At 39.2% G+C, this 24005-nt stretch overlaps 3 protein-coding genes and 1 long non-coding RNA gene across 5 annotated transcripts; 1 reads left to right on the top strand and 3 right to left on the bottom strand.

Moving 5' to 3' along the window:
• Nucleotides 1–1646: 1646 nt before the first annotated feature.
• On the bottom strand, nucleotides 1647–4636 carry LOC122342793. Its single transcript, XM_043236914.1, has 5 exons — nucleotides 4228–4636; nucleotides 3787–4014; nucleotides 3605–3667; nucleotides 3285–3365; nucleotides 1647–1756 (listed from the first exon to the last, which is right to left on the bottom strand). Exons 1-5 carry the CDS (start codon nucleotides 4634–4636, stop codon nucleotides 1647–1649), a joined length of 891 nt encoding a protein of 296 aa, XP_043092849.1.
• Nucleotides 4637–15657: 11021 nt separating this feature from the next.
• Nucleotides 15658–16566, bottom strand: LOC122345576. Its single transcript, XM_043239840.1, has 2 exons — nucleotides 16320–16566; nucleotides 15658–16106 (listed from the first exon to the last, which is right to left on the bottom strand). Exons 1-2 carry the CDS (start codon nucleotides 16564–16566, stop codon nucleotides 15658–15660), a joined length of 696 nt encoding a protein of 231 aa, XP_043095775.1.
• Nucleotides 16567–17442: 876 nt separating this feature from the next.
• Nucleotides 17443–21536, top strand: LOC122345585. Of its 2 annotated transcripts, none has more exons than XR_006251013.1 (3): nucleotides 17443–17648; nucleotides 21163–21298; nucleotides 21396–21536. It is a non-coding gene; the product is annotated as an uncharacterized LOC122345585 (long non-coding RNA). The 2 variants fall into 2 exon arrangements; XR_006251014.1 differs by lacking the exon at nucleotides 17443–17648 and adding an exon at nucleotides 20754–20868.
• Nucleotides 21537–21724: 188 nt separating this feature from the next.
• LOC122342786 lies at nucleotides 21725–22657 on the bottom strand. The gene is made up of 2 exons (XM_043236902.1): nucleotides 22366–22657; nucleotides 21725–22152 (listed from the first exon to the last, which is right to left on the bottom strand). The coding sequence occupies exons 1-2, from the start codon at nucleotides 22640–22642 to the stop codon at nucleotides 21725–21727; spliced, it is 705 nt and encodes a 234-aa protein (XP_043092837.1). The 5' UTR covers nucleotides 22643–22657.
• Nucleotides 22658–24005: the final 1348 nt, after the last annotated feature.

The raw sequence follows: 24005 nt of genomic DNA, 5'->3' as shown, positions 1-24005 counted from the left end.
TGGACTCTGCGGTGGCCAATCCATGTGTGAAAAATCACATCTAATGCTCTCTGAACCTTTCTTTTTTACAATTTGAGCCTGATAAATCCTGGCATTTTTATCTTGGAATATGCCCATGCAATCAGGGAAGAAGAAAAAAATGTATGGAATAACATAACATTGTTGAACCTAGACCTGAGCAGCTGCAGCGATGCCAGATCATATCACCTGTTTGCTTCGTTAAATCGAGGTGGTGAACAGGCAGTGTATGTTCAGTGTCAATGTGACGGCCCGAGTGGTGGCCACACATGAGTGGTAATATACCTGTATCACCTTTTACACACACACACACACACAACACAGTTTGTAAATCATGTTTATTTATGGTTTTAGTTTAACTGTTTGTCAGTTGCATTTGTTAATCACAAGCATACACGGTTTATAATCTTATTTTCCATAGGTTTCATTTATAACATACATCGTTGCTGATTTGGAGTGCACACAAATTAGTTGCTTTGTATCTGTTATTTACCTTTGTTTCTATTTTGGCTTAAGTTTACCGGCGGTGTGTGGTGACGATTGTCAGGCCCAAGTACTGCAGCTTCCTGGTGTGACGAAAATTAAGAGTCCGGGTGGAAACTGGGAATTTAAGGGGAATGGTTCTCCTGGACATACCATTCAGAGAGATGGTCGGGGGCAAGAAAGGAAAAAGTAGCTGATTTTATTAATTATATTTGGTTGTCTATTTATGTTGTTTGGTTATGGGTTAGGTTCTCTGGGGATGATTTAGTGCAGTGGTTCCCAACCTTTTTAACTCACAGCCCACACAACCAAACACATATGTTTCATGACCCACTGCAAAAAATTTAAAAAAAAAAAATGTAAATGTATGCAGCAAAAATATGTTACATAGCCTAAATCGTGTGGTTGTTTTTAAACCAATCAACGACCTGGAATAGTGAACGCATAGTAACAGTTTATTATTATTTTTTTATTTAATTAATTATGATATTTAATTATTACTACACATTTTTACGTACATTAGCAATATTATTATTTCTATTGATAATAACTGGCGGCCCCCTGCAATACCGTTGCGGCCCACTGGGGCCATGGCCCACAGTTTGAAAACCACTGATTTAGTGTTTCTTTTAATTTGTAATGGGCCCATCTTTCTCTTTATAAGCTGTTGTGTTGTCCATTTTGGTGGCTTTTTTTTGTTGTTGTTGTTGTTGTTGTTGGTCTGTCTCTGTCTGCCTGGTTTGTTTTTGTAAAGGTACTTCTTTGAGTTTAATTAAAGTTCTTTTTTTTTCTGGTGACTGCTGGTGTTCCTCGTCTTTGACTTCTCGGTCCCTCACATTCAATAATAGCTTTTCTGCTGCCATCTAGTGGTCAGTTGTGAACCCTAACAAGCATTTAACATGTGACTGAAAGAGTACTTCGATTAGCATGAGCAACTTTTCCACTTAATGACCAGGAGTGGAATGTTAACATAATGCGAAACATATTTTCACCTGCAGAGTGAATGAGCAGTGGAAGGTTTTTTATTCTGCGGGTCAGTCTGTAGAAGTCCAGATAACCTCTCCGTCTCACTGTGCCATGGTGATGCTGGACAAATCTATCATATGCAAAAACCATCACCCAGAGTGCAACTTTTCCCAGTAGGATCACAGTCTTGGAGTCGATGCCCTGCAGTGCTGCAGTGCACTCAGTAGTGTGCTCATCAGATATCCAGCAAAGTACTGTGATTTACAATACTCAAAACCACATAAACTACCTGCAAACCAGAAACAGAGGAATCACACAAAAAGAACACTAGTGTACTTGTGTAATGGGTGTGTGCTAGTGTTCATGCACAAATATTTTTCAATATTAAAAAATGCTCATGTATTTTTCTTTTTTAAGTACAATGCCAACTGTCTACAGCTTTACTCGCATGTAAAAATGAGATGACGCTCACTGCCCAATGAGTGGGTAATTTCTGAAACTCTCTCTTTATCACGGACTCGAGTGCATCTTGCCATCTTCCAGTATTTCACTTTTTTCAGTTCCAAAAAGGTACATTAATTACAATCTTTAATTTTCCACATAGGTGTGATCTGTGTGTGGATTTTGTCCCATTCTTTGAAAAAGAACTTAAAAAAAAAAAAAAAAAAAAAAAAAAAAACTCCAGTCCTTTTGTTCTTGATAATTTAAAAATAACATTTGTACCAAGCGGACAGACCTGATCTATAAATCTTGTCTGATAAATTTTGATCTTTAGAAATAATAATGCGCAGCAGATTCTGTTAAAGGAATAGTTCACCCAAAAAGTAAATATGCACCATATTTCAGGGTTTTTTTTCTTTAATGTATCCTGGCTCTTCCTCATAACCTATGAGTCTTCAGGGTTATCACATGAAATCGATCAGCTTTAGAGGACATGCGATAACCCCAGAAGTGACATAGGAGCAAGTATTTTTTTTAACTCACACCATCGTCCATAACCTTTTTCTTTATTGTGGAAATTATGATTGCAAATTTCAGTGAAATTCAATTTTATTTTATTTCCTGTCACAAAAAGGACTGCATCTTATACTATTTAGGTAAAGTTGCATTTTTAAATAAATTATAATGATTTTTCTAAAATAAACGTCAATGAATCTCATCTCAATATATTGATATTTAGGCCTGTACTCTTTTTTAATTCAGACTTTACATTTAAACTTCAACATTTCTGAGATGCATTTCACCTTTTGGAGCAGCCAAAAGTAAGAGACAAAGAGAGACATTATTTTTATATGTACATTTTATTAAATAAAAACATTTTAAACATCATCATCCATTTAAATGAAATGCTTTTGTACAATTATAATAGCAATAAACTAGGAGATTATTTCACAAATACTAGCTTAAACCTTCTTAATGAAATTATACAGTGTACTTCAAATGCATACATTTCAATAAATCATTTACCTTTAAAACGCATGTTATATTAAGAGCTAAATACTGCTAGAAACTTGGCACCCTGCTTTGGCCATATGACCAAGTATGTGCTACTTCAGGTCACAGGTCTGCTAGACGAAGGCTACTGATCCTGATGTGGTGGGCTTGAGTGGCCACTGTCTTCACAATGAACCCAGTAGTTGGAATCAGTTCACAAAAATCCAAAGCTTCCTGATACATACACACATACATACGTAAGTACACGCAAAAACAACAACAACCAATGTTATAATAAAATAGTAGTAAAATGAAATACTAATAAAATGCTTTTTGTTTGTTTGTTTCTGAAGGGTACAATGTAATCGTGGTAGCAGACTTACCATCAGTCAGCTGGAAACCAAAGGGCTCTGCAACAAAGTGTGGTTTGGGATCAGCTGGCTCTGGATTCGGCTCCGAGTTCTCTTGTAGAGGCACAAATGGCTCAACTCTGGTCCCAGGCAGCAGCAGAGGAGGGCCACTTTAAGGGCTTCCGTGCTTTCTTAAAGACTGAAGAAATCCCTTTCTTCATCCTTTTCCTCAAACCGGGGTGTTTTTCTAAAAATCATTCAAAAAGACTGAATCATTTGCATATGCCAGTGCACTGTGCTGGTATTTACTATCTACACAAATGTCCCAGGTTTTACTGTACTTTCGGTCTTACCTGTGCTGTTCTCCACAGAAGGCGCCTCTTCGTCACTCGGCTCCTTCAGGCTCATGGAAGACTCTGTTGCGTGCACGTGTTCTCACGATCAGAACATGCGCACTCTTCTCTAGCAGGGCCACTCTGCCGAGACCAACTTCGTTCCTCACTGCTAATGCTTAACAGTTCCAGGCTATTGTCACGTCCTCCTTCAAAGGGGTTGTTGGCACTGTCAAAGCTCCATTCAGCCAGCCTAGGATCCGCAAGACGTGCTGAATCTGCACCGTCTAGATCTGTGTCATTTGACGGAGGCGTAAACGGCTCTGTCAGTGTTTCAACACTGAACGAAGGGCGCTTTATAGCATTCCATGTCCTCTTGAAGAATGAGCAGATCCTGTTCTTCACTTTCTTCCTTAGACTGACATGGATTTCTAAAACAAAAACGAAGAAGCATTCACTTGGACTTTACATTTAATAAATATGTCCCGTGAGTATTACATTCATTGGTCTAAAATTGCTTCTATGCAAAATATACAACAATGTAAAGGAATCTTAAATATGAGACAGAGACTTGGGAACTTTATACTCTATAGTGCTTCTAGATACTTCTTATACTGTAGTGCAGGTCCACATTTCAGTGTTACCTGTACTGCTGTCCACAGAGTCTGCAGGTGACACTCCTAGAGATGTAGACTCGATAGAAGACACTTCGTGGTCACTACAGAAATCCATGCTTTCTGAAGGCCCTGCTGCTTCTAGAGCCTTGTAGGATGTATGGAGGGATGTTCTGGACATCGGAGGACTGCGGACGATTTGGCTTTCACAAGAGGAGATGCCGCCAACGCTCAGCAATCCCAAACCGTCATTACATCCTCTGTCCTGCATGAACATGCGGCTGCAGCTCATTTTTATGCAATGCATGATGTCAAAGCATGCCTCCTCGGAGTCCGATTCAAAGCTGTTGCGAAGTTCCAACTCAGCGGAGAATGTGTCGCTTCTGGGCCTGTGAGGGTCGTCAGGGACATTTTGACTCTCGGATGAAGTAAATGACATGATGTCGGTAGAACAGTCAAAAACACTATCTCTGTAGATCGTGAAAAGACTTTGAATAGCTACTTATTGTAGATTACAAGTCGCTTTGAGATAACGCATCAACCAAACGCATAAACAAATGCAAACTTTCTCTCGTTTGTCTAGCACCGAAGCGCTGTGACGTATTGGAATGTCAGTGGAAACAAACTGAAATTCAAATAATGCGAATTTTAAAACAGCGCTTTATTACGCCCTTTAAATAAAGACGCATTTTATTTTCATACATGAGTGTGTCTTTGTAACGCCCCGGAAAAAGCAGGGGGAAATAACCACGAGTGTTACGACGATGTTTCTCGTTGAAAACTTTTACTCGTCACGAGTAACTCTCGCGATGTCACAACACTTACTCAGCAGGCTCTGAGTCGCGTGAAGAAGTTCTCGCGATACTCCCGCAAAGGTATATTACCACACCCAATCAATTGCTCCCAGAAGAATGGATGCTTTCACTTGGCAATCGCTGCCCAATCAAACCGGCACCTACACTATTATTTTCCCGACGCTCACACACACACACACACACACCACACACAGCCAAAGAGCCACCTGTGTTACATAAACTACTGAATGGAATGAAATATATATCAAACCAAACCAAATATATTTCCATTTGAACAGAACCGTTACCGTGGCAAACTTGGTCCATTTTAGACCCATACCACGTAAAATGAACAAGCCCCAAATACTATTTGATACTACACAGTAGATGGCGATAATGCTCTATTAAGAAAGCAATCTTCCAATCAGCTCAAAGTAGAAAGTTTTCTCAGCCGCTGGATGTCGCTGTACGAGCAGGTCTGCGTGTGAATATCAGCCGAAGAAAAGACAACAATGGCGGCGACCTGCTCGTGGAAGTTAGACAAAGAAACGGGGCAGGATGCGCTTATCGGTAAGTTTAGAACATCCAAAAACATGATAGATAGACGAAATACAAATTGTGGCCTTATTCGTTTATGGTAATGTATATCTCTTATACTTCATATATGTGTCTAACTCACCCACGTGTGTAAAAAACATCAAGTAAAAATAAGTGGAATTAAATTGTAAATGTTACCACGTTATAAAATTATTATAATTATTTTTCTTTTATTCATAACAAAAGCATTGAAATGTACAGGCAGTGTACATTTCATGACCAATATACACTGCCTGTGCAAAAAAAAAAAAAAAAAAAGGCTCACACACACACACATTTCTTTGGACTGTCTTTAGCTTTGATTGTTCTGATAAGCTTCTGCAATGTCGTAACATTTGTTCCATCCAGAGTTGCATACATCCAGAGTATATTGATGGGGAGAGTTGAACTGTTCACATAGTCTTCTAGAGTACATCCCAAAGATTCTCATCGGAGTTAAAGTATGGACTCTGCGGTGGCCAATCCATGTGTGAAAAATCACATCTAATGCTCTCTGAACCTTTCTTTTTACAATTTGAGCCTGATAAATCCTGGCATTTTTATCTTGGAATATGCCCATGCAATCAGGGAAGAAGAAAAAATGTATGGAATAACATAACATTGTTGAACCTAGACCTGAGCAGCTGCAGCGATGCCAGATCATATCACCTGTTTGCTTCGTTAAATCGAGGTGGTGAACAGGCAGTGTATGTTCAGTGTCAATGTGACGGCCCGAGTGGTGGTGGCCACACATGAGTGGTAATATACCTGTATCACCTTTTACACACACACACACACACACAGTTTGTAAATCATGTTTATTTATGGTTTTAGTTTAACTGTTTGTCAGTTGCATTTGTTAATCACAAGCATACACGGTTTATAATCTTATTTTCCATAGGTTTCATTTATAACATACATCGTTGCTGATTTGGAGTGCACACAAATTAGTTGCTTTGTATCTGTTATTTACCTTTGTTTCTATTTTGGCTTAAGTTTACCGGCGGTGTGTGGTGACGATTGTCAGGCCCAAGTACTGCAGCTTCCTGGTGTGACGAAAATTAAGAGTCCGGGTGGAAACTGGGAATTTAAGGGGAATGGTTCTCCTGGACATACCATTCAGAGAGATGGTCGGGGGCAAGAAAGGAAAAGTAGCTGATTTTATTAATTATATTTGGTTGTCTATTTATGTTGTTTGGTTATGGGTTAGGTTCTCTGGGGATGATTTAGTGCAGTGGTTCCCAACCTTTTTTAACTCACAGCCCACACAACCAAACACATATGTTTCCTCGGCCCACTGCAAAAAAATTAAAAAAAAAAATGTAAATGTATGCAGCAAAAATATGTTACATAGCCTAAATCGTGGGTTGTTTTTAAACCAATCAACGACCTGGAATAGTGAACGATAGTAACAGTTTATTATTATTTTTTTTATTTAATTAATTATGATATTTAATTATTACTACACATTTTTACGTACATTAGCAATATTATTATTTCTATTGATAATAACTGGCGGCCCCCCTGCAATACCGTTGCGGCCCACTGGGGGGCCGCGGCCCACAGGTTGAAAACCACTGATTTAGTGTTTCTTTTAATTTGTAATGGGCCCATCTTTCTCTTTATAAGCTGTTGTGTTGTCCATTTTGGTGGCTTTTTTTGTTGTTGTTGTTGTTGTTGTTGTTGTTGGTCTGTCTCTGTCTGCCTGGTTTGTTTTTGTAAAGGTACTTCTTTGAGTTTAATTAAAGTTCTTTTTTTCTGGTGACTGCTGGTGTTCCTCGTCTTTGACTTCTCGGTCCCTCACATTCAATAATAGCTTTTCTGCTGCCATCTAGTGGTCAGTTGTGAACCCTAACAAGCATTTAACATGTGACTGAAAGAGTACTTCGATTAGCATGAGCAACTTTTCCACTTAATGACCAGGAGTGGAATGTTAACATAATGCGAAACATATTTTCACCTGCAGAGTGAATGAGCAGTGGAAGGTTTTTTATTCTGCGGGTCAGTCTGTAGAAGTCCAGATAACCTCTCCGTCTCACTGTGCCATGGTGATGCTGGACAAATCTATCATATGCAAAAACCATCACCCAGAGTGCAACTTTTCCCAGTAGGATCACAGTCTTGGAGTCGATGCCCTGCAGTGCTGCAGTGCACTCAGTAGTGTGCTCATCAGATATCCAGCAAAGTACTGTGATTTACAATACTCAAAACCACATAAACTACCTGCAAACCAGAAACAGAGGAATCACACAAAAAGAACACTAGTGTACTTGTGTAATGGGTGTGTGCTAGTGTTCATGCACAAATATTTTTCAATATTAAAAAATGCTCATGTATTTTTCTTTTAAGTACAATGCCAACTGTCTACAGCTTTACTCGCATGTAAAAATGAGATGACGCTCACTGCCCAATGAGTGGGTAATTTCTGAAACTCTCTCTTTATCACGGACTCGAGTGCATCTTGCCATCTTCCAGTATTTCACTTTTTTCAGTTCCAAAAAGGTACATTAATTACAATCTTTAATTTTCCACATAGGTGTGATCTGTGTGTGGATTTTGTCCCATTCTTTGAAAAAGAACTTAAAAAAAAAAAAAAATCTCCAGTCCTTTTGTTCTTGATAATTTAAAAATAACATTTGTACCAAGCGGACAGACCTGATCTATAAATCTTGTCTGATAAATTTTGATCTTTAGAAATAATAATGCGCAGCAGATTCTGTTAAAGGAATAGTTCACCCAAAAAGTAAATATGCACCATATTTCAGGGTTTTTTTTTTCTTTAATGTATCCTGGCTCTTCCTCATAACCTATGAGTCTTCAGGGGTTATCACATGAAATCGATCAGCTTTAGAGGACATGCGATAACCCCCAGAAAGTGACATAGGAGCAAGTATTTTTTTTAACTCACACCATCGTCCATAACCTTTTTCTTTATTGTGGAAATTATGATTGCAAATTTCAGTGAAATTCAATTTTATTTTATTTCCTGTCACAAAAAGGACTGCATCTTATACTATTTAGGTAAAGTTGCATTTTTAAATAAATTATAATGATTTTTCTAAAATAAACGTCAATGAATCTCATCTCAATATATTGATATTTAGGCCTGTACTCTTTTTTTAATTCAGACTTTACATTTAAACTTCAACATTTCTGAGATGCATTTCACCTTTTGGAGCAGCCAAAAGTAAGAGACAAAGAGAGACATTATTTTTATATGTACATTTTATTAAATAAAAACATTTTAAACATCATCATCCATTTAAATGAAATGCTTTTGTACAATTATAATAGCAATAAACTAGGAGATTATTTCACAAATACTAGCTTAAACCTTCTTAATGAAATTATACAGTGTACTTCAAATGCATACATTTCAATAAATCATTTACCTTTAAAACGCATGTTATATTAAGAGCTAAATACTGCTAGAAACTTGGCACCCTGCTTTGGCCATATGACCAAGTATGTGCTACTTCAGGTCACAGGTCTGCTAGACGAAGGCTACTGATCCTGATGTGGTGGGCTTGAGGTGGCCACTGTCTTCACAATGAACCCAGTAGTTGGAATCAGTTCACAAAAATCCAAAGCTTCCTGATACATACACACATACATACGTAAGTACACGCGCAAACAACAACAACCAATGTTATAATAAAATAGTAGTAAAATGAAATACTAATAAAATGCTTTTTGTTTGTTTGTTTCTGAAGGGTACAGTAATCGTGGTAGCAGACTTACCATCAGTCAGCTGGAAACCAAAGGGCTCTGCAACAAAGTGTGGTTTGGGATCAGCTGGCTCTGGATTCGGCTCCGAGTTCTCTTGTAGAGGCACAAATGGCTCAACTCTGGTCCCGCGGCAGCAGCAGAAGGAGGGCCACTTTAAGGGCTTCCGTGCTTTCTTAAAGACTGAAGAAATCCCTTTCTTCATCCTTTTCCTCAAACCGGGGTGTTTTTCTAAAAATCATTCAAAAGACTGAATCATTTGCATATGCCAGTGCACTGTGCTGGTATTTACTATCTACTACACAAATGTCCCAGGTTTTACTGTACTTTCGGTCTTACCTGTGCTGTTCTCCACAGAAGGCGCCTCTTCGTCACTCGGCTCCTTCAGGCTCATGGAAGACTCTGTTGCGTACGTGTTCTCACGATCAGAACATGCGCACTCTTCTCTAGCAGGGCCACTCTGCCGAGACCAACTTCGCCTCCTCACTGCTAATGCTTAACAGTTCCAGGCTATTGTCACGTCCTCCTTCAAAGGGGTTGTTGGCACTGTCAAAGCTCCATTCAGCCAGCCTAGGATCCGCAAGACGTGCTGAATCTGCACCGTCTAGATCTGTGTCATTTGACGGAGGCGTAAACGGCTCTGTCAGTGTTTCAACACTGAACGAAGGACGCTTTATAGCATTCCATGTCCTCTTGAAGAATGAGCAGATCCTGTTCTTCACTTTCTTCCTTAGACTGACATGGATTTCTAAAACGAAAACGAAGAAGCATTCACTTGGACTTTACATTTAATAAATATGTCCCGTGAGTATTACATTCATTGGTCTAAAATTGCTTCTATGCAAAATATACAACAATGTAAAGGAATCTTAAATATGAGACAGAGACTTGGGAACTTTATACTCTATAGTGCTTCTAGATACTTCTTATACTGTAGTGCAGGTCCACATTTCAGTGTTACCTGTACTGCTGTCCACAGAGTCTGCAGGTGACACTCCTAGAGATGTAGACTCGATAGAAGACACTTCGTGGTCACTACAGAAATCCATGCTTTCTGAAGGCCCTGCTGCTTCTAGAGCCTTGTAGGATGTATGGAGGGATGTTCTGGACATCGGAGGACTGCGGACGATTTGGCTTTCACAAGAGGAGATGCCGCCAACGCTCAGCAATCCCAAACCGTCATTACATCCTCTGTCCTGCATGAACATGCGGCTGCAGCTCATTTTTATGCAATGCATGATGTCAAAGCATGCCTCCTCGGAGTCCGATTCAAAGCTGTTGCGAAGTTCCAACTCAGCGGAGAATGTGTCGCTTCTGGGCCTGTGAGGGTCGTCAGGGACATTTTCACTCTCGGATGAAGTAAATGACATGATGTCCGGTAGAACAGTCAAAAACACTATCTCTGTAGATCGTGAAAAGACTTTGAATAGCTACTTATTGTAGATTACAAGTCGCTTTGAGATAACGCATCAACCAAACGCATAAACAAATGCAAACTTTCTCGTTGTCTAGCACCGAAGCGCTGTGACGTATTGGAATGTCAGTGGAAACAAACTGAAATTCAAATAATGCGAATTTTAAAACAGCGCTTTATTACGCCCTTTAAATAAAGACGCATTTTATTTTCATACATGAGTGTGTCTTTGTAACGCCCCGGAAAAAGCAGGGGGAAATAACCACGAGTGTTACGACGATGTTTCTCGTTGAAAACTTTTACTCGTACGAGTAACTCTCGCGATGTCACAACACTTACTCAGCAGGCTCTGAGTCGCGTGAAGAAGTTCTCGCGATACTCCCCGCAAAGGTATATTACCACACCCAATCAATTGCTCCCAGAAGAATGGATGCTTTCACTTGGCAATCGCTGCCCAATCAAACCGGCACCTACACTATTATTTTCCCCGACGCTCACACACACACACACACACACACACACACACACACACACACACTCCCGAAAGAGCCACCTGTGTTACATAAACTACTGAATGGAATGAAATATATATCAAACCAAACCAAATATATTTCCATTTGAACAGAACCGTTACCGTGGCAAACTTGGTCCATTTTAGACCCATACCACGTAAAATGAACAAGCCCCCAAATACTATTTGATACTACACAGTAGATGGCGATAATGCTCTATTAAGAAAGCAATCTTCCAATCAGCTCAAAGTAGAAAGTTTTCTCAGCCGCTGGATGTCGCTGTACGAGCAGGTCTGCGTGTGAATATCAGCCGAAGAAAAGACAACAATGGCGGCGACCTGCTCGTGGAAGTTAGACAAAGAAACGGGGCAGGATGCGCTTATCGGTAAGTTTAGAACATCCAAAAACATGATAGATAGACGAAATACAAATTGTGGCCTTATTCGTTTATGGTAATGTATATCTCTTATACTTCATATATGTGTCTAACTCACCCACGTGTGTGTAGAAAACATCAAGTAAAAATAAGTGGAATTAAATTGTAAATGTTACCACGTTATAAAATTATTATAATTATGTTTCTTTTATTCATAACAAAAGCATTGAAATGTACAGGCAGTGTACATTTCATGACCAATGTACACTGCCTGTGCAAAAAAAAAAAAAAAAAAAAAAGGCTCACACACACATTTCTTTGGACTGTCTTTAGCTTTGATTGTTCTGATAAGCTTCTGCAATGTCGTAACATTTGTTCCCATCCAGAGTTGCATACATTTTTCGCCAAGATTATATATTGATGACGGGAGAGTTGAACTGTTCACATAGTCTTCTAGAGTACATCCCAAAGATTCTCATCGGAGTTAAAGTATGGACTCTGCGGTGGCCAATCCATGTGTGAAAAATCACATCTAATGCTCTCTGAACCTTTCTTTTTTACAATTTGAGCCTGATAAATCCTGGCATTTTTATCTTGGAATATGCCCATGCAATCAGGGAAGAAGAAAAAAATGTATGGAATAACATAACATTGTTGAACCTAGACCTGAGCAGCTGCAGCGATGCCAGATCATATCACCTGTTTGCTTCGTTAAATCGAGGTGGTGAACAGGCAGTGTATGTTCAGTGTCAATGTGACGGCCCGAGTGGTGGCCACACATGAGTGGTAATATACCTGTATCACCTTTTACACACACACACACACACACACAGTTTGTAAATCATGTTTATTTATGGTTTTAGTTTAACTGTTTGTCAGTTGCATTTGTTAATCACAAGCATACACGGTTTATAATCTTATTTTCCATAGGTTTCATTTATAACATACATCGTTGCTGATTTGGAGTGCACACAAATTAGTTGCTTTGTATCTGTTATTTACCTTTGTTTCTATTTTGGCTTAAGTTTACCGGCGGTGTGTGGTGACGATTGTCAGGCCCAAGTACTGCAGCTTCCTGGTGTGACGAAAAATTAAGAGTCCGGGTGAAACTGGGAATTTAAGGGGAATGGTTCTCCCTGGACATACCATTCAGAGAGATGGTCGGGGGCAAGAAAGGAAAAGTAGCTGATTTTATTAATTATATTTGGTTGTCTATTTATGTTGTTTGGTTATGGGTTAGGTTCTCTGGGGATGATTTAGTGCAGTGGTTCCCAACCTTTTTTAACTCACAGCCCACACAACCAAACACATATGTTTCCGCGGCCCACTGCAAAAAAATTAAAAAAATGTAAATGTATGTATGCAAAAATATGTTACATAGCCTAAATCGGGCGGGTTGTTTTTAAACCAATCAACGACCTGGAATAGTGAACGATAGTAACAGTTTATTATTATTTTTTTTATTTAATTAATTATGATATTTAATTATTACTACACATTTTTACGTACATTAGCAATATTATTATTTCTATTGATAATAACTGGCGGCCCCCCTGCAATACCGTTGCGGCCCACTGGGGGGCCGCGGCCCACAGGTTGAAAACCACTGATTTAGTGTTTCTTTTAATTTGTAATGGGCCCATCTTTCTCTTTATAAGCTGTTGTGTTGTCCATTTTGGTGGCTTTTTTTTGTTGTTGTTGTTGTTGTTGTTGTTGTTGTTGGTCTGTCTCTGTCTGCCTGGTTTGTTTTTGTAAAGGTACTTCTTTGAGTTTAATTAAAGTTCTTTTTTTTTCTGGTGACTGCTGGTGTTCCTCGTCTTTGACTTCTCGGTCCCTCACATTCAATAATAGCTTTTCTGCTGCCATCTAGTGGTCAGTTGTGAACCCTAACAAGCATTTAACATGTGACTGAAAGAGTACTTCGATTAGCATGAGCAACTTTTCCACTTAATGACCAGGAGTGGAATGTTAACATAATGCGAAACATATTTTCACCTGCAGAGTGAATGAGCAGTGGAAGGTTTTTTATTCTGCGGGTCAGTCTGTAGAAGTCCAGATAACCTCTCCGTCTCACTGTGCCATGGTGATGCTGGACAAATCTATCATATGCAAAAACCATCACCCAGAGTGCAACTTTTCCCAGTAGGATCACAGTCTTGGAGTCGATGCCCTGCAGTGCTGCAGTGCACTCAGTAGTGTGCTCATCAGATATCCAGCAAAGTACTGTGATTTACAATACTCAAAACCACATAAACTACCTGCAAACCAGAAACAGAGGAATCACACAAAAAGAACACTAGTGTACTTGTGTAATGGGTGTGTGCTAGTGTTCATGCACAAATATTTTTCAATATTAAAAAATGCTCATGTATTTTTCTTTTAAGTACAATGCCAACTGTCTACAGCTTTACTCGCATGTAAAAATGAGATGACGCTCACTGCCCAATGAGTGGGTAATTTCTGAAACTCTCTCTTTATCACGGACTCGAGTGCATCTTGCCATCTTCCAGTATTTCACTTTTTTCAGTTCCAAAAAGGTACATTAATTACAATCTTTAATTTTCCACATAGGTGTGATCTGTGTGTGGATTTTGTCCCATTCTTTGAAAAAGAACTTAAAAAAAAAAAAAAAAAAAATCTCAGTCCTTTTGTTCTTGATAATTTAAAAATAACATTTGTACCAAGCGGACAGACCTGATCTATAAATCTTGTCTGATAAATTTTGATCTTTAGAAATAATAATGCGCAGCAGATTCTGTTAAAGGAATAGTTCACCCAAAAAGTAAATATGCACCATATTTCAGGGTTTTTTTTTTCTTTAATGTATCCTGGCTCTTCCTCATAACCTATGAGTCTTCAGGGGTTATCACATGAAATCGATCAGCTTTAGAGGACATGCGATAACCCCAGAAGTGACATAGGAGCAAGTATTTTTTTTAACTCACACCATCGTCCATAACCTTTTTCTTTATTGTGGAAATTATGATTGCAAATTTCAGTGAAATTCAATTTTATTTTATTTCCTGTCACAAAAAGGACTGCATCTTATACTATTTAGGTAAAGTTGCATTTTTAAATAAATTATAATGATTTTTCTAAAATAAACGTCAATGAATCTCATCTCAATATATTGATATTTAGGCCTGTACTCTTTTTTTAATTCAGACTTTACATTTAAACTTCAACATTTCTGAGATGCATTTCACCTTTTGGAGCAGCCAAAAGTAAGAGACAAAGAGAGACATTATTTTTATATGTACATTTTATTAAATAAAAACATTTTAAACATCATCAGCCATTTAAATGAAATGCTTTTGTACAATTATAATAGCAATAAACTAGGAGAGATTATTTCACAAATACTAGCTTAAACCTTCTTAATGAAATTATACAGTGTACTTCAAATGCATACATTTCAATAAATCATTTACCTTTAAAACGCATGTTATATTAAGAGCTAAATACTGCTAGAAACTTGGCACCCTGCTTTGGCCATATGACCAAGTATGTGCTACTTCAGGTCACAGGTCTGCTAGACGAAGGCTACTGATCCTGATGTGGTGGGCTTTGAGGTGGCCACTGTCTTCACAATGAACCCAGTAGTTGGAATCAGTTCACAAAAATCCAAAGCTTCCTGATACATACACACATACATACGTAAAGTACACGCGCAAAAACAACAACAACCAATGTTATAATAAAATAGTAGTAAAATGAAATACTAATAAAATGCTTTTTGTTTGTTTGTTTCTGAAGGGTACAGTAATCGTGGTAGCAGACTTACCATCAGTCAGCTGGAAACCAAAGGGCTCTGCAACAAAGTGTGGTTTGGGATCAGCTGGCTCTGGATTCGGCTCCGAGTTCTCTTGTAGAGGCACAAATGGCTCAACTCTGGTCCCGCGGCAGCAGCAGAAGGAGGGCCACTTTAAGGGCTTCCGTGCTTTCTTAAAGACTGAAGAAATCCTTTCTTCATCCTTTTCCTCAAACCGGGTGTTTTTCTAAAAATCATTCAAAAGACTGAATCATTTGCATATGCCAGTGCACTGTGCTGGTATTTACTATCTACACAAATGTCCCAGGTTTTACTGTACTTTCGGTCTTACCTGTGCTGTTCTCCACAGAAGGCGCCTCTTCGTCACTCGGCTCCTTCAGGCTCATGGAAGACTCTGTTGCGTACGTGTTCTCACGATCAGAACATGCGCACTCTTCTCTAGCAGGGCCACTCTGCCGAGACCAACTTCGTTCCTCACTGCTAATGCTTAACAGTTCCAGGCTATTGTCACGTCCTCCTTCAAAGGGGTTGTTGGCACTGTCAAAGCTCCATTCAGCCAGCCTAGGATCCGCAAGACGTGCTGAATCTGCACCGTCTAGATCTGTGTCATTTGACGGAGGCGTAAACGGCTCTGTCAGTGTTTCAACACTGAACGAAGGACGCTTTATAGCATTCCATGTCCTCTTGAAGAATGAGCAGATCCTGTTCTTCACTTTCTTCCTTAGACTGACATGGATTTCTAAAACGAAAACGAAGAAGCATTCACTTGGACTTTACATTTAATAAATATGTCCCGTGAGTATTACATTCATTGGTCTAAAATTGCTTCTATGCAAAATATACAACAATGTAAAGGAATCTTAAATATGAGACAGAGACTTGGGAACTTTATACTCTATAGTGCTTCTAGATACTTCTTATACTGTAGTGCAGGTCCACATTTCAGTGTTACCTGTACTGCTGTCCACAGAGTCTGCAGGTGACACTCCTAGAGATGTAGACTCGATAGAAGACACTTCGTGGTCACTACAGAAATCCATGCTTTCTGAAGGCCCTGCTGCTTCTAGAGCCTTGTAGGATGTATGGAGGGATGTTCTGGACATCGGAGGACTGCGGACGATTTGGCTTTCACAAGAGGAGATGCCGCCAACGCTCAGCAATCCCAAACCGTCATTACATCCTCTGTCCTGCATGAACATGCGGCTGCAGCTCATTTTATGCAATGCATGATGTCAAAGCATGCCTCCTCGGAGTCCGATTCAAAGCTGTTGCGAAGTTCCAACTCAGCGGAGAATGTCGCTTCTGGGCCTGTGAGGGTCGTCAGGGACATTTTCACTCTCGGATGAAGTAAATGACATGATGTCCGGTAGAACAGTCAAAAACACTATCTCTGTAGATCGTGAAAAGACTTTGAATAGCTACTTATTGTAGATTACAAGTCGCTTTGAGATAACGCATCAACCAAACGCATAAACAAATGCAAACTTTCTCTCGTTGTCTAGCACCGGCGCTGTGACGTATTGGAATGTCAGTGGAAACAAACTGAAATTCAAATAATGCGAATTTTAAAACAGCGCTTTATTACGCCCTTTAAATAAAGACGCATTTTATTTTCATACATGAGTGTGTCTTTGTAACGCCCCGGAAAAAGCAGGGGGAAATAACCACGAGTGTTACGACGATGTTTCTCGTTGAAAACTTTTACTCGTCTGAGTAACTCTCGCGATGTCACAACACTTACTCAGCAGGCTCTGAGTCGCGTGAAGAAGTTCTCGCGATACTCCCCGCAAAGGTATATTACCACACCCAATCAATTGCTCCCAGAAGAATGGATGCTTTCACTTGGCAATCGCTGCCCAATCAAACCGCACCTACACTATTATTTTCCCCGACGCACACACACACACACACACACACACACACACACAAAAGAGCCACCTGTGTTACATAAACTACTGAATGGAATGAAATATATATCAAACCAAACCAAATATATTTCCATTTGAACAGAACCGTTACCGTGGCAAACTTGGTCCATTTTAGACCCATACCACGTAAAATGAACAAGCCCCAAATACTATTTGATACTACACAGTAGATGGCGATAATGCTCTATTAAGAAAGCAATCTTCCAATCAGCTCAAAGTAGAAAGTTTTCTCAGCCGCTGGATGTCGCTGTACGAGCAGGTCTGCGTGTGAATATCAGCCGAAGAAAAGACAACAATGGCGGCGACCTGCTCGTGGAAGTTAGACAAAGAAACGGGGCAGGATGCGCTTATCGGTAAGTTTAGAACATCCAAAAACATGATAGATAGACGAAATACAAATTGTGGCCTTATTCGTTTATGGTAATGTATATCTCTTATACTTCATATATGTGTCTAACTCACCCACGTGTGTAGAAAACATCAAGTAAAAATAAGTGGAATTAAATTGTAAATGTTACCACGTTATAAAATTATTATAATTATTTTTCTTTTATTCATAACAAAAGCATTGAAATGTACAGGCAGTGTACATTTCATGACCAATGTACACTGCCTGTGCAAAAAAAAAAAAAAAAAAAAAAAAAAAAAACACACTCACACTCACACACACATTTTTTTGGACTGTCTTTAGCTTTGATTGTTCTGATAAGCTTCTGCAATGTCGTAACATTTGTTCCCATCCAGAGTTGCATACATTTTTCGCCAAGAGATGACGGAGAGTTGAACTGTTCACATAGTCTTCTAGAGTACATCCCAAAGATTCTCATCGGAGTTAAAGTATGGACTCTGCGGTGGCCAATCCATGTGTGAAAAATCACATCTAATGCTCTCTGAACCTTTCTTTTTTACAATTTGAGCCTGATAAATCCTGGCATTTTTATCTTGGAATATGCCCATGCAATCAGGGAAGAAAAAAAAAATGTATGGAATAACATAACATTGTTGAACCTAGACCTGAGCAGCTGCAGCGATGCCAGATCATATCACCTGTTTGCTTCGTTAAATCGAGGTGGTGAACAGGCAGTGTATGTTCAGTGTCAATGTGACGGCCCGAGTGGTGGCCACACATGAGTGGTAATATACCTGTATCACCTTTTACACACACACACACACACAACACAGTTTGTAAATCATGTTTATTTATGGTTTTAGTTTAACTGTTTGTCAGTTGCATTTGTTAATCACAAGCATACACGGTTTATAATCTTATTTTCCATAGGTTTCATTTATAACATACATCGTTGCTGATTTGGAGTGCACACAAATTAGTTGCTTTGTATCTGTTATTTACCTTTGTTTCTATTTTGGCTTAAGTTTACCGGGTGTGTGTGGTGACGATTGTCAGGCCCAAGTACTGCAGCTTCCTGGTGTGACGAAAATTAAGAGTCCGGGTGGAAACTGGGAATTTAAGGGGAATGGTTCTCCTGGACATACCATTCAGAGAGATGGTCGGGGGGGGGCAAGAAAGGAAAAGTAGCTGATTTTATTAATTATATTTGGTTGTCTATTTATGTTGTTTGGTTATGGGTTAGGTTCTCTGGGGATGATTTAGTGCAGTGGTTCCCAACCTTTTTAACTCACAGCCCACACAACCAAACACATATGTTTCCATGCCCACTGCAAAAAAATTAAAAAAAAAAATAAATGTATGCAGCAAAAATATGTTACATAGCCTAAATCGGCGGGTTGTTTTTAAACCAATCAACGACCTGGAATAGTGAACGATAGTAACAGTTTATTATTATTTTTTTATTTAATTAATTATGATATTTAATTATTACTACACATTTTTACGTACATTAGCAATTATTATTTCTATTGATAATAACTGGCGGCCCCCTGCAATACCGTTGCGGCCCACTGGGGGGCCGCGGCCCACAGGTTGAAAACCACTGATTTAGTGTTTCTTTTAATTTGTAATGGGCCCATCTTTCTCTTTATAAGCTGTTGTGTTGTCCATTTTGGTGGCTTTTTTTTGTTGTTGTTGTTGTTGTTGTTGTTGTTGGTCTGTCTCTGTCTGCCTGGTTTGTTTTTGTAAAGGTACTTCTTTGAGTTTAATTAAAGTTCTTTTTTTCTGGTGACTGCTGGTGTTCCTCGTCTTTGACTTCTCGGTCCCTCACATTCAATAATAGCTTTTCTGCTGCCATCTAGTGGTCAGTTGTGAACCCTAACAAGCATTTAACATGTGACTGAAAGAGTACTTCGATTAGCATGAGCAACTTTTCCACTTAATGACCAGGAGTGGAATGTTAACATAATGCGAAACATATTTTCACCTGCAGAGTGAATGAGCAGTGGAAGGTTTTTATTCTGCGGGTCAGTCTGTAGAAGTCCAGATAACCTCTCCGTCTCACTGTGCCATGGTGATGCTGGACAAATCTATCATATGCAAAAACCATCACCCAGAGTGCAACTTTTCCCAGTAGGATCACAGTCTTGGAGTCGATGCCCTGCAGTGCTGCAGTGCACTCAGTAGTGTGCTCATCAGATATCCAGCAAAGTACTGTGATTTACAATACTCAAAACCACATAAACTACCTGCAAACCAGAAACAGAGGAATCACACAAAAAGAACACTAGTGTACTTGTGTAATGGGTGTGTGCTAGTGTTCATGCACAAATATTTTTCAATATTAAAAAATGCTCATGTATTTTTCTTTTAAGTACAATGCCAACTGTCTACAGCTTTACTCGCATGTAAAAATGAGATGACGCTCACTGCCCAATGAGTGGGTAATTTCTGAAACTCTCTCTTTATCACGGACTCGAGTGCATCTTGCCATCTTCCAGTATTTCACTTTTTTCAGTTCCAAAAAGGTACATTAATTACAATCTTTAATTTTCCACATAGGTGTGATCTGTGTGTGGATTTTGTCCCATTCTTTGAAAAAGAACTTAAAAAAAAAAAAAAAAAAAAAAAAAATCTCCAGTCCTTTTGTTCTTGATAATTTAAAAATAACATTTGTACCAAGCGGACAGACCTGATCTATAAATCTTGTCTGATAAATTTTGATCTTTAGAAATAATAATGCGCAGCAGATTCTGTTAAAGGAATAGTTCACCCAAAAAGTAAATATGCACCATATTTCAGGGTTTTTTTTTTCTTTAATGTATCCTGGCTCTTCCTCATAACCTATGAGTCTTCAGGGGTTATCACATGAAATCGATCAGCTTTAGAGGACATGCGATAACCCCCCAGAAGTGACATAGGAGCAAGTATTTTTTTTAACTCACACCATCGTCCATAACCTTTTTCTTTATTGTGGAAATTATGATTGCAAATTTCAGTGAAATTCAATTTTATTTTATTTCCTGTCACAAAAAGGACTGCATCTTATACTATTTAGGTAAAGTTGCATTTTTAAATAAATTATAATGATTTTTCTAAAATAAACGTCAATGAATCTCATCTCAATATATTGATATTTAGGCCTGTACTCTTTTTTTAATTCAGACTTTACATTTAAACTTCAACATTTCTGAGATGCATTTCACCTTTTGGAGCAGCCAAAAGTAAGAGACAAAGAGAGACATTATTTTTATATGTACATTTTATTAAATAAAAACATTTTAAACATCATCATCCATTTAAATGAAATGCTTTTGTACAATTATAATAGCAATAAACTAGGAGATTATTTCACAAATACTAGCTTAAACCTTCTTAATGAAATTATACAGTGTACTTCAAATGCATACATTTCAATAAATCATTTACCTTTAAAACGCATGTTATATTAAGAGCTAAATACTGCTAGAAACTTGGCACCCTGCTTTGGCCATATGACCAAGTATGTGCTACTTCAGGTCACAGGTCTGCTAGACGAAGGCTACTGATCCTGATGTGGTGGGCTTGAGGTGGCCACTGTCTTCACAATGAACCCAGTAGTTGGAATCAGTTCACAAAAATCCAAAGCTTCCTGATACATACACACATACATACGTAAGTACACGCGCAAACAACAACAACCAATGTTATAATAAAATAGTAGTAAAATGAAATACTAATAAAATGCTTTTTTGTTTGTTTGTTTCTGAAGGGTACAGTAATCGTGGTAGCAGACTTACCATCAGTCAGCTGGAAACCAAAGGGCTCTGCAACAAAGTGTGGTTTGGGATCAGCTGGCTCTGGATTCGGCTCCGAGTTCTCTTGTAGAGGCACAAATGGCTCAACTCTGGTCCCGCGGCAGCAGCAGAAGGAGGGCCACTTTAAGGGCTTCCATGCTTTCTTAAAGACTGAAGAAATCCCTTTCTTCATCCTTTTCCTCAAACCGGGGTGTTTTTCTAAAAATCATTCAAAAAGACTGAATCATTTGCATATGCCAGTGCACTGTGCTGGTATTTACTATCTACACAAATGTCCCAGGTTTTACTGTACTTTCGGTCTTACCTGTGCTGTTCTCCACAGAAGGCGCCTTTCGTCACTCGGCTCCTTCAGGCTCATGGAAGACTCTGTTGCGTACGTGTTCTCACGATCAGAACATGCGCACTCTTCTCTAGCAGGGCCACTCTGCCGAGACCAACTTCGTTCCTCACTGCTAATGCTTAACAGTTCCAGGCTATTGTCACGTCCTCCTTCAAAGGGGTTGTTGGCACTGTCAAAGCTCCATTCAGCCAGCCTAGGATCCGCAAGACGTGCTGAATCTGCACCGTCTAGATCTGTGTCATTTGACGGAGGCGTAAACGGCTCTGTCAGTGTTTCAACACTGAACGAAGGACGCTTTATAGCATTCCATGTCCTCTTGAAGAATGAGCAGATCCTGTTCTTCACTTTCTTCCTTAGACTGACATGGATTTCTAAAACGAAACGAAGAAGCATTCACTTGGACTTTACATTTTAATAAATATGTCCCGTGAGTATTACATTCATTGGTCTAAAATTGCTTCTATGCAAAATATACAACAATGTAAAGGAATCTTAAATATGAGACAGAGACTTGGGAACTTTATACTCTATAGTGCTTCTAGATACTTCTTATACTGTAGTGCAGGTCCACATTTCAGTGTTACCTGTACTGCTGTCCACAGAGTCTGCAGGTGACACTCCTAGAGATGTAGACTCGATAGAAGACACTTCGTGGTCACTACAGAAATCCATGCTTTCTGAAGGCCCTGCTGCTTCTAGAGCCTTGTAGGATGTATGGAGGGATGTTCTGGACATCGGAGGACTGCGGACGATTTGGCTTTCACAAGAGGAGATGCCGCCAACGCTCAGCAATCCCAAACCGTCATTACATCCTCTGTCCTGCATGAACATGCGGCTGCAGCTCATTTTTATGCAATGCATGATGTCAAAGCATGCCTCCTCGAGTCCGATTCAAAGCTGTTGCGAAGTTCCAACTCAGCGGAGAATGTGTCGCTTCTGGGCCTGTGAGGGTCGTCAGGGACATTTTCACTCTCGGATGAAGTAAATGACATGATGTCCGGTAGAACAGTCAAAAACACTATCTCTGTAGATCGTGAAAAGACTTTGAATAGCTACTTATTGTAGATTACAAGTCGCTTTGAGATAACGCATCAACCAAACGCATAAACAAATGCAAACTTTCTCTCGTTGTCTAGCACCGAAGCGCTGTGACGTATTGGAATGTCAGTGGAAACAAACTGAAATTCAAATAATGCGAATTTTAAAACAGCGCTTTATTACGCCCTTTAAATAAAGACGCATTTTATTTTCATACATGAGTGTGTCTTTGTAACGCCCCGAAAAAGCAGGGGAAATAACCACGAGTGTTACGACGATGTTTCTCGTTGAAAACTTTTACTCGTCTGAGTAACTCTCGCGATGTCACAACACTTACTCAGCAGGCTCTGAGTCGCGTGAAGAAGTTCTCGCGATACTCCCCGCAAAGGTATATTACCACACCCAATCAATTGCTCCCAGAAGAATGGATGCTTTCACTTGGCAATCGCTGCCCAATCAAACCGGCACCTACACTATTATTTTCCCGACGCACACACACACACACACACACACACACACACACACACTCCCGAAAGAGCCACCTGTGTTACATAAACTACTGAATGGAATGAAATATATATCAAACCAAACCAAATATATTTCCATTTGAACAGAACCGTTACCGTGGCAAACTTGGTCCATTTTAGACCCATACCACGTAAAATGAACAAGCCCCCAAATACTATTTGATACTACACAGTAGATGGCGATAATGCTCTATTAAGAAAGCAATCTTCCAATCAGCTCAAAGTAGAAAGTTTTCTCAGCCGCTGGATGTCGCTGTACGAGCAGGTCTGCGTGTGAATATCAGCCGAAGAAAAGACAACAATGGCGGCGACCTGCTCGTGGAAGTTAGACAAAGAAACGGGGCAGGATGCGCTTATCGGTAAGTTTAGAACATCCAAAAACATGATAGATAGACGAAATACAAATTGTGGCCTTATTCGTTTATGGTAATGTATATCTCTTATACTTCATATATGTGTCTAACTCACCCACGTGTGTAGAAAACATCAAGTAAAAATAAGTGGAATTAAATTGTAAATGTTACCACGTTATAAAATTATTATAATTATGTTTCTTTTATTCATAACAAAAGCATTGAAATGTACAGGCAGTGTACATTTCATGACCAATGTACACTGCCTGTGCAAAAAAAAAAAAAAAAAAAAAAAAAACACACACA

Source organism: Puntigrus tetrazona, chromosome 1, assembly GCF_018831695.1.
Source record: "Puntigrus tetrazona isolate hp1 chromosome 1, ASM1883169v1, whole genome shotgun sequence".
In the NCBI taxonomy this organism is placed as follows: domain Eukaryota; kingdom Metazoa; phylum Chordata; class Actinopteri; order Cypriniformes; family Cyprinidae; genus Puntigrus; species Puntigrus tetrazona.
Note: the sequence above shows the minus strand (reverse complement) of the source record. Positions and strands in the feature narration are given on the sequence as shown.

Coding starts and splice junctions, on each gene's coding strand:
- LOC122345576 (XM_043239840.1), bottom strand. CDS start 16,566: ATGTTCATGCAGGACAGAGGATGTAATGACGGTTTGGGATTGCTGAGC. Junction 16,107..16,319: donor CTCTGTGGACAGCAGTACAG/GTAACACTGAAA, acceptor TTTTCGTTTTAG/AAATCCATGTCAGTCTAAGG.
- LOC122342793 (XM_043236914.1), bottom strand. CDS start 4,636: ATGTCATTTACTTCATCCGAGAGTCAAAATGTCCCTGACGACCCTCAC. Junction 4,015..4,227: donor CTCTGTGGACAGCAGTACAG/GTAACACTGAAA, acceptor TTTTTGTTTTAG/AAATCCATGTCAGTCTAAGG. Junction 1,757..3,284: donor TGGTTTCCAGCTGACTGATG/GTAAGTCTGCTA, acceptor TCTGGTTTGCAG/GTAGTTTATGTGGTTTTGAG.
- LOC122342786 (XM_043236902.1), bottom strand. CDS start 22,642: ATGCATTGCATAAAAATGAGCTGCAGCCGCATGTTCATGCAGGACAGA. Junction 22,153..22,365: donor CTCTGTGGACAGCAGTACAG/GTAACACTGAAA, acceptor GTTTCGTTTTAG/AAATCCATGTCAGTCTAAGG.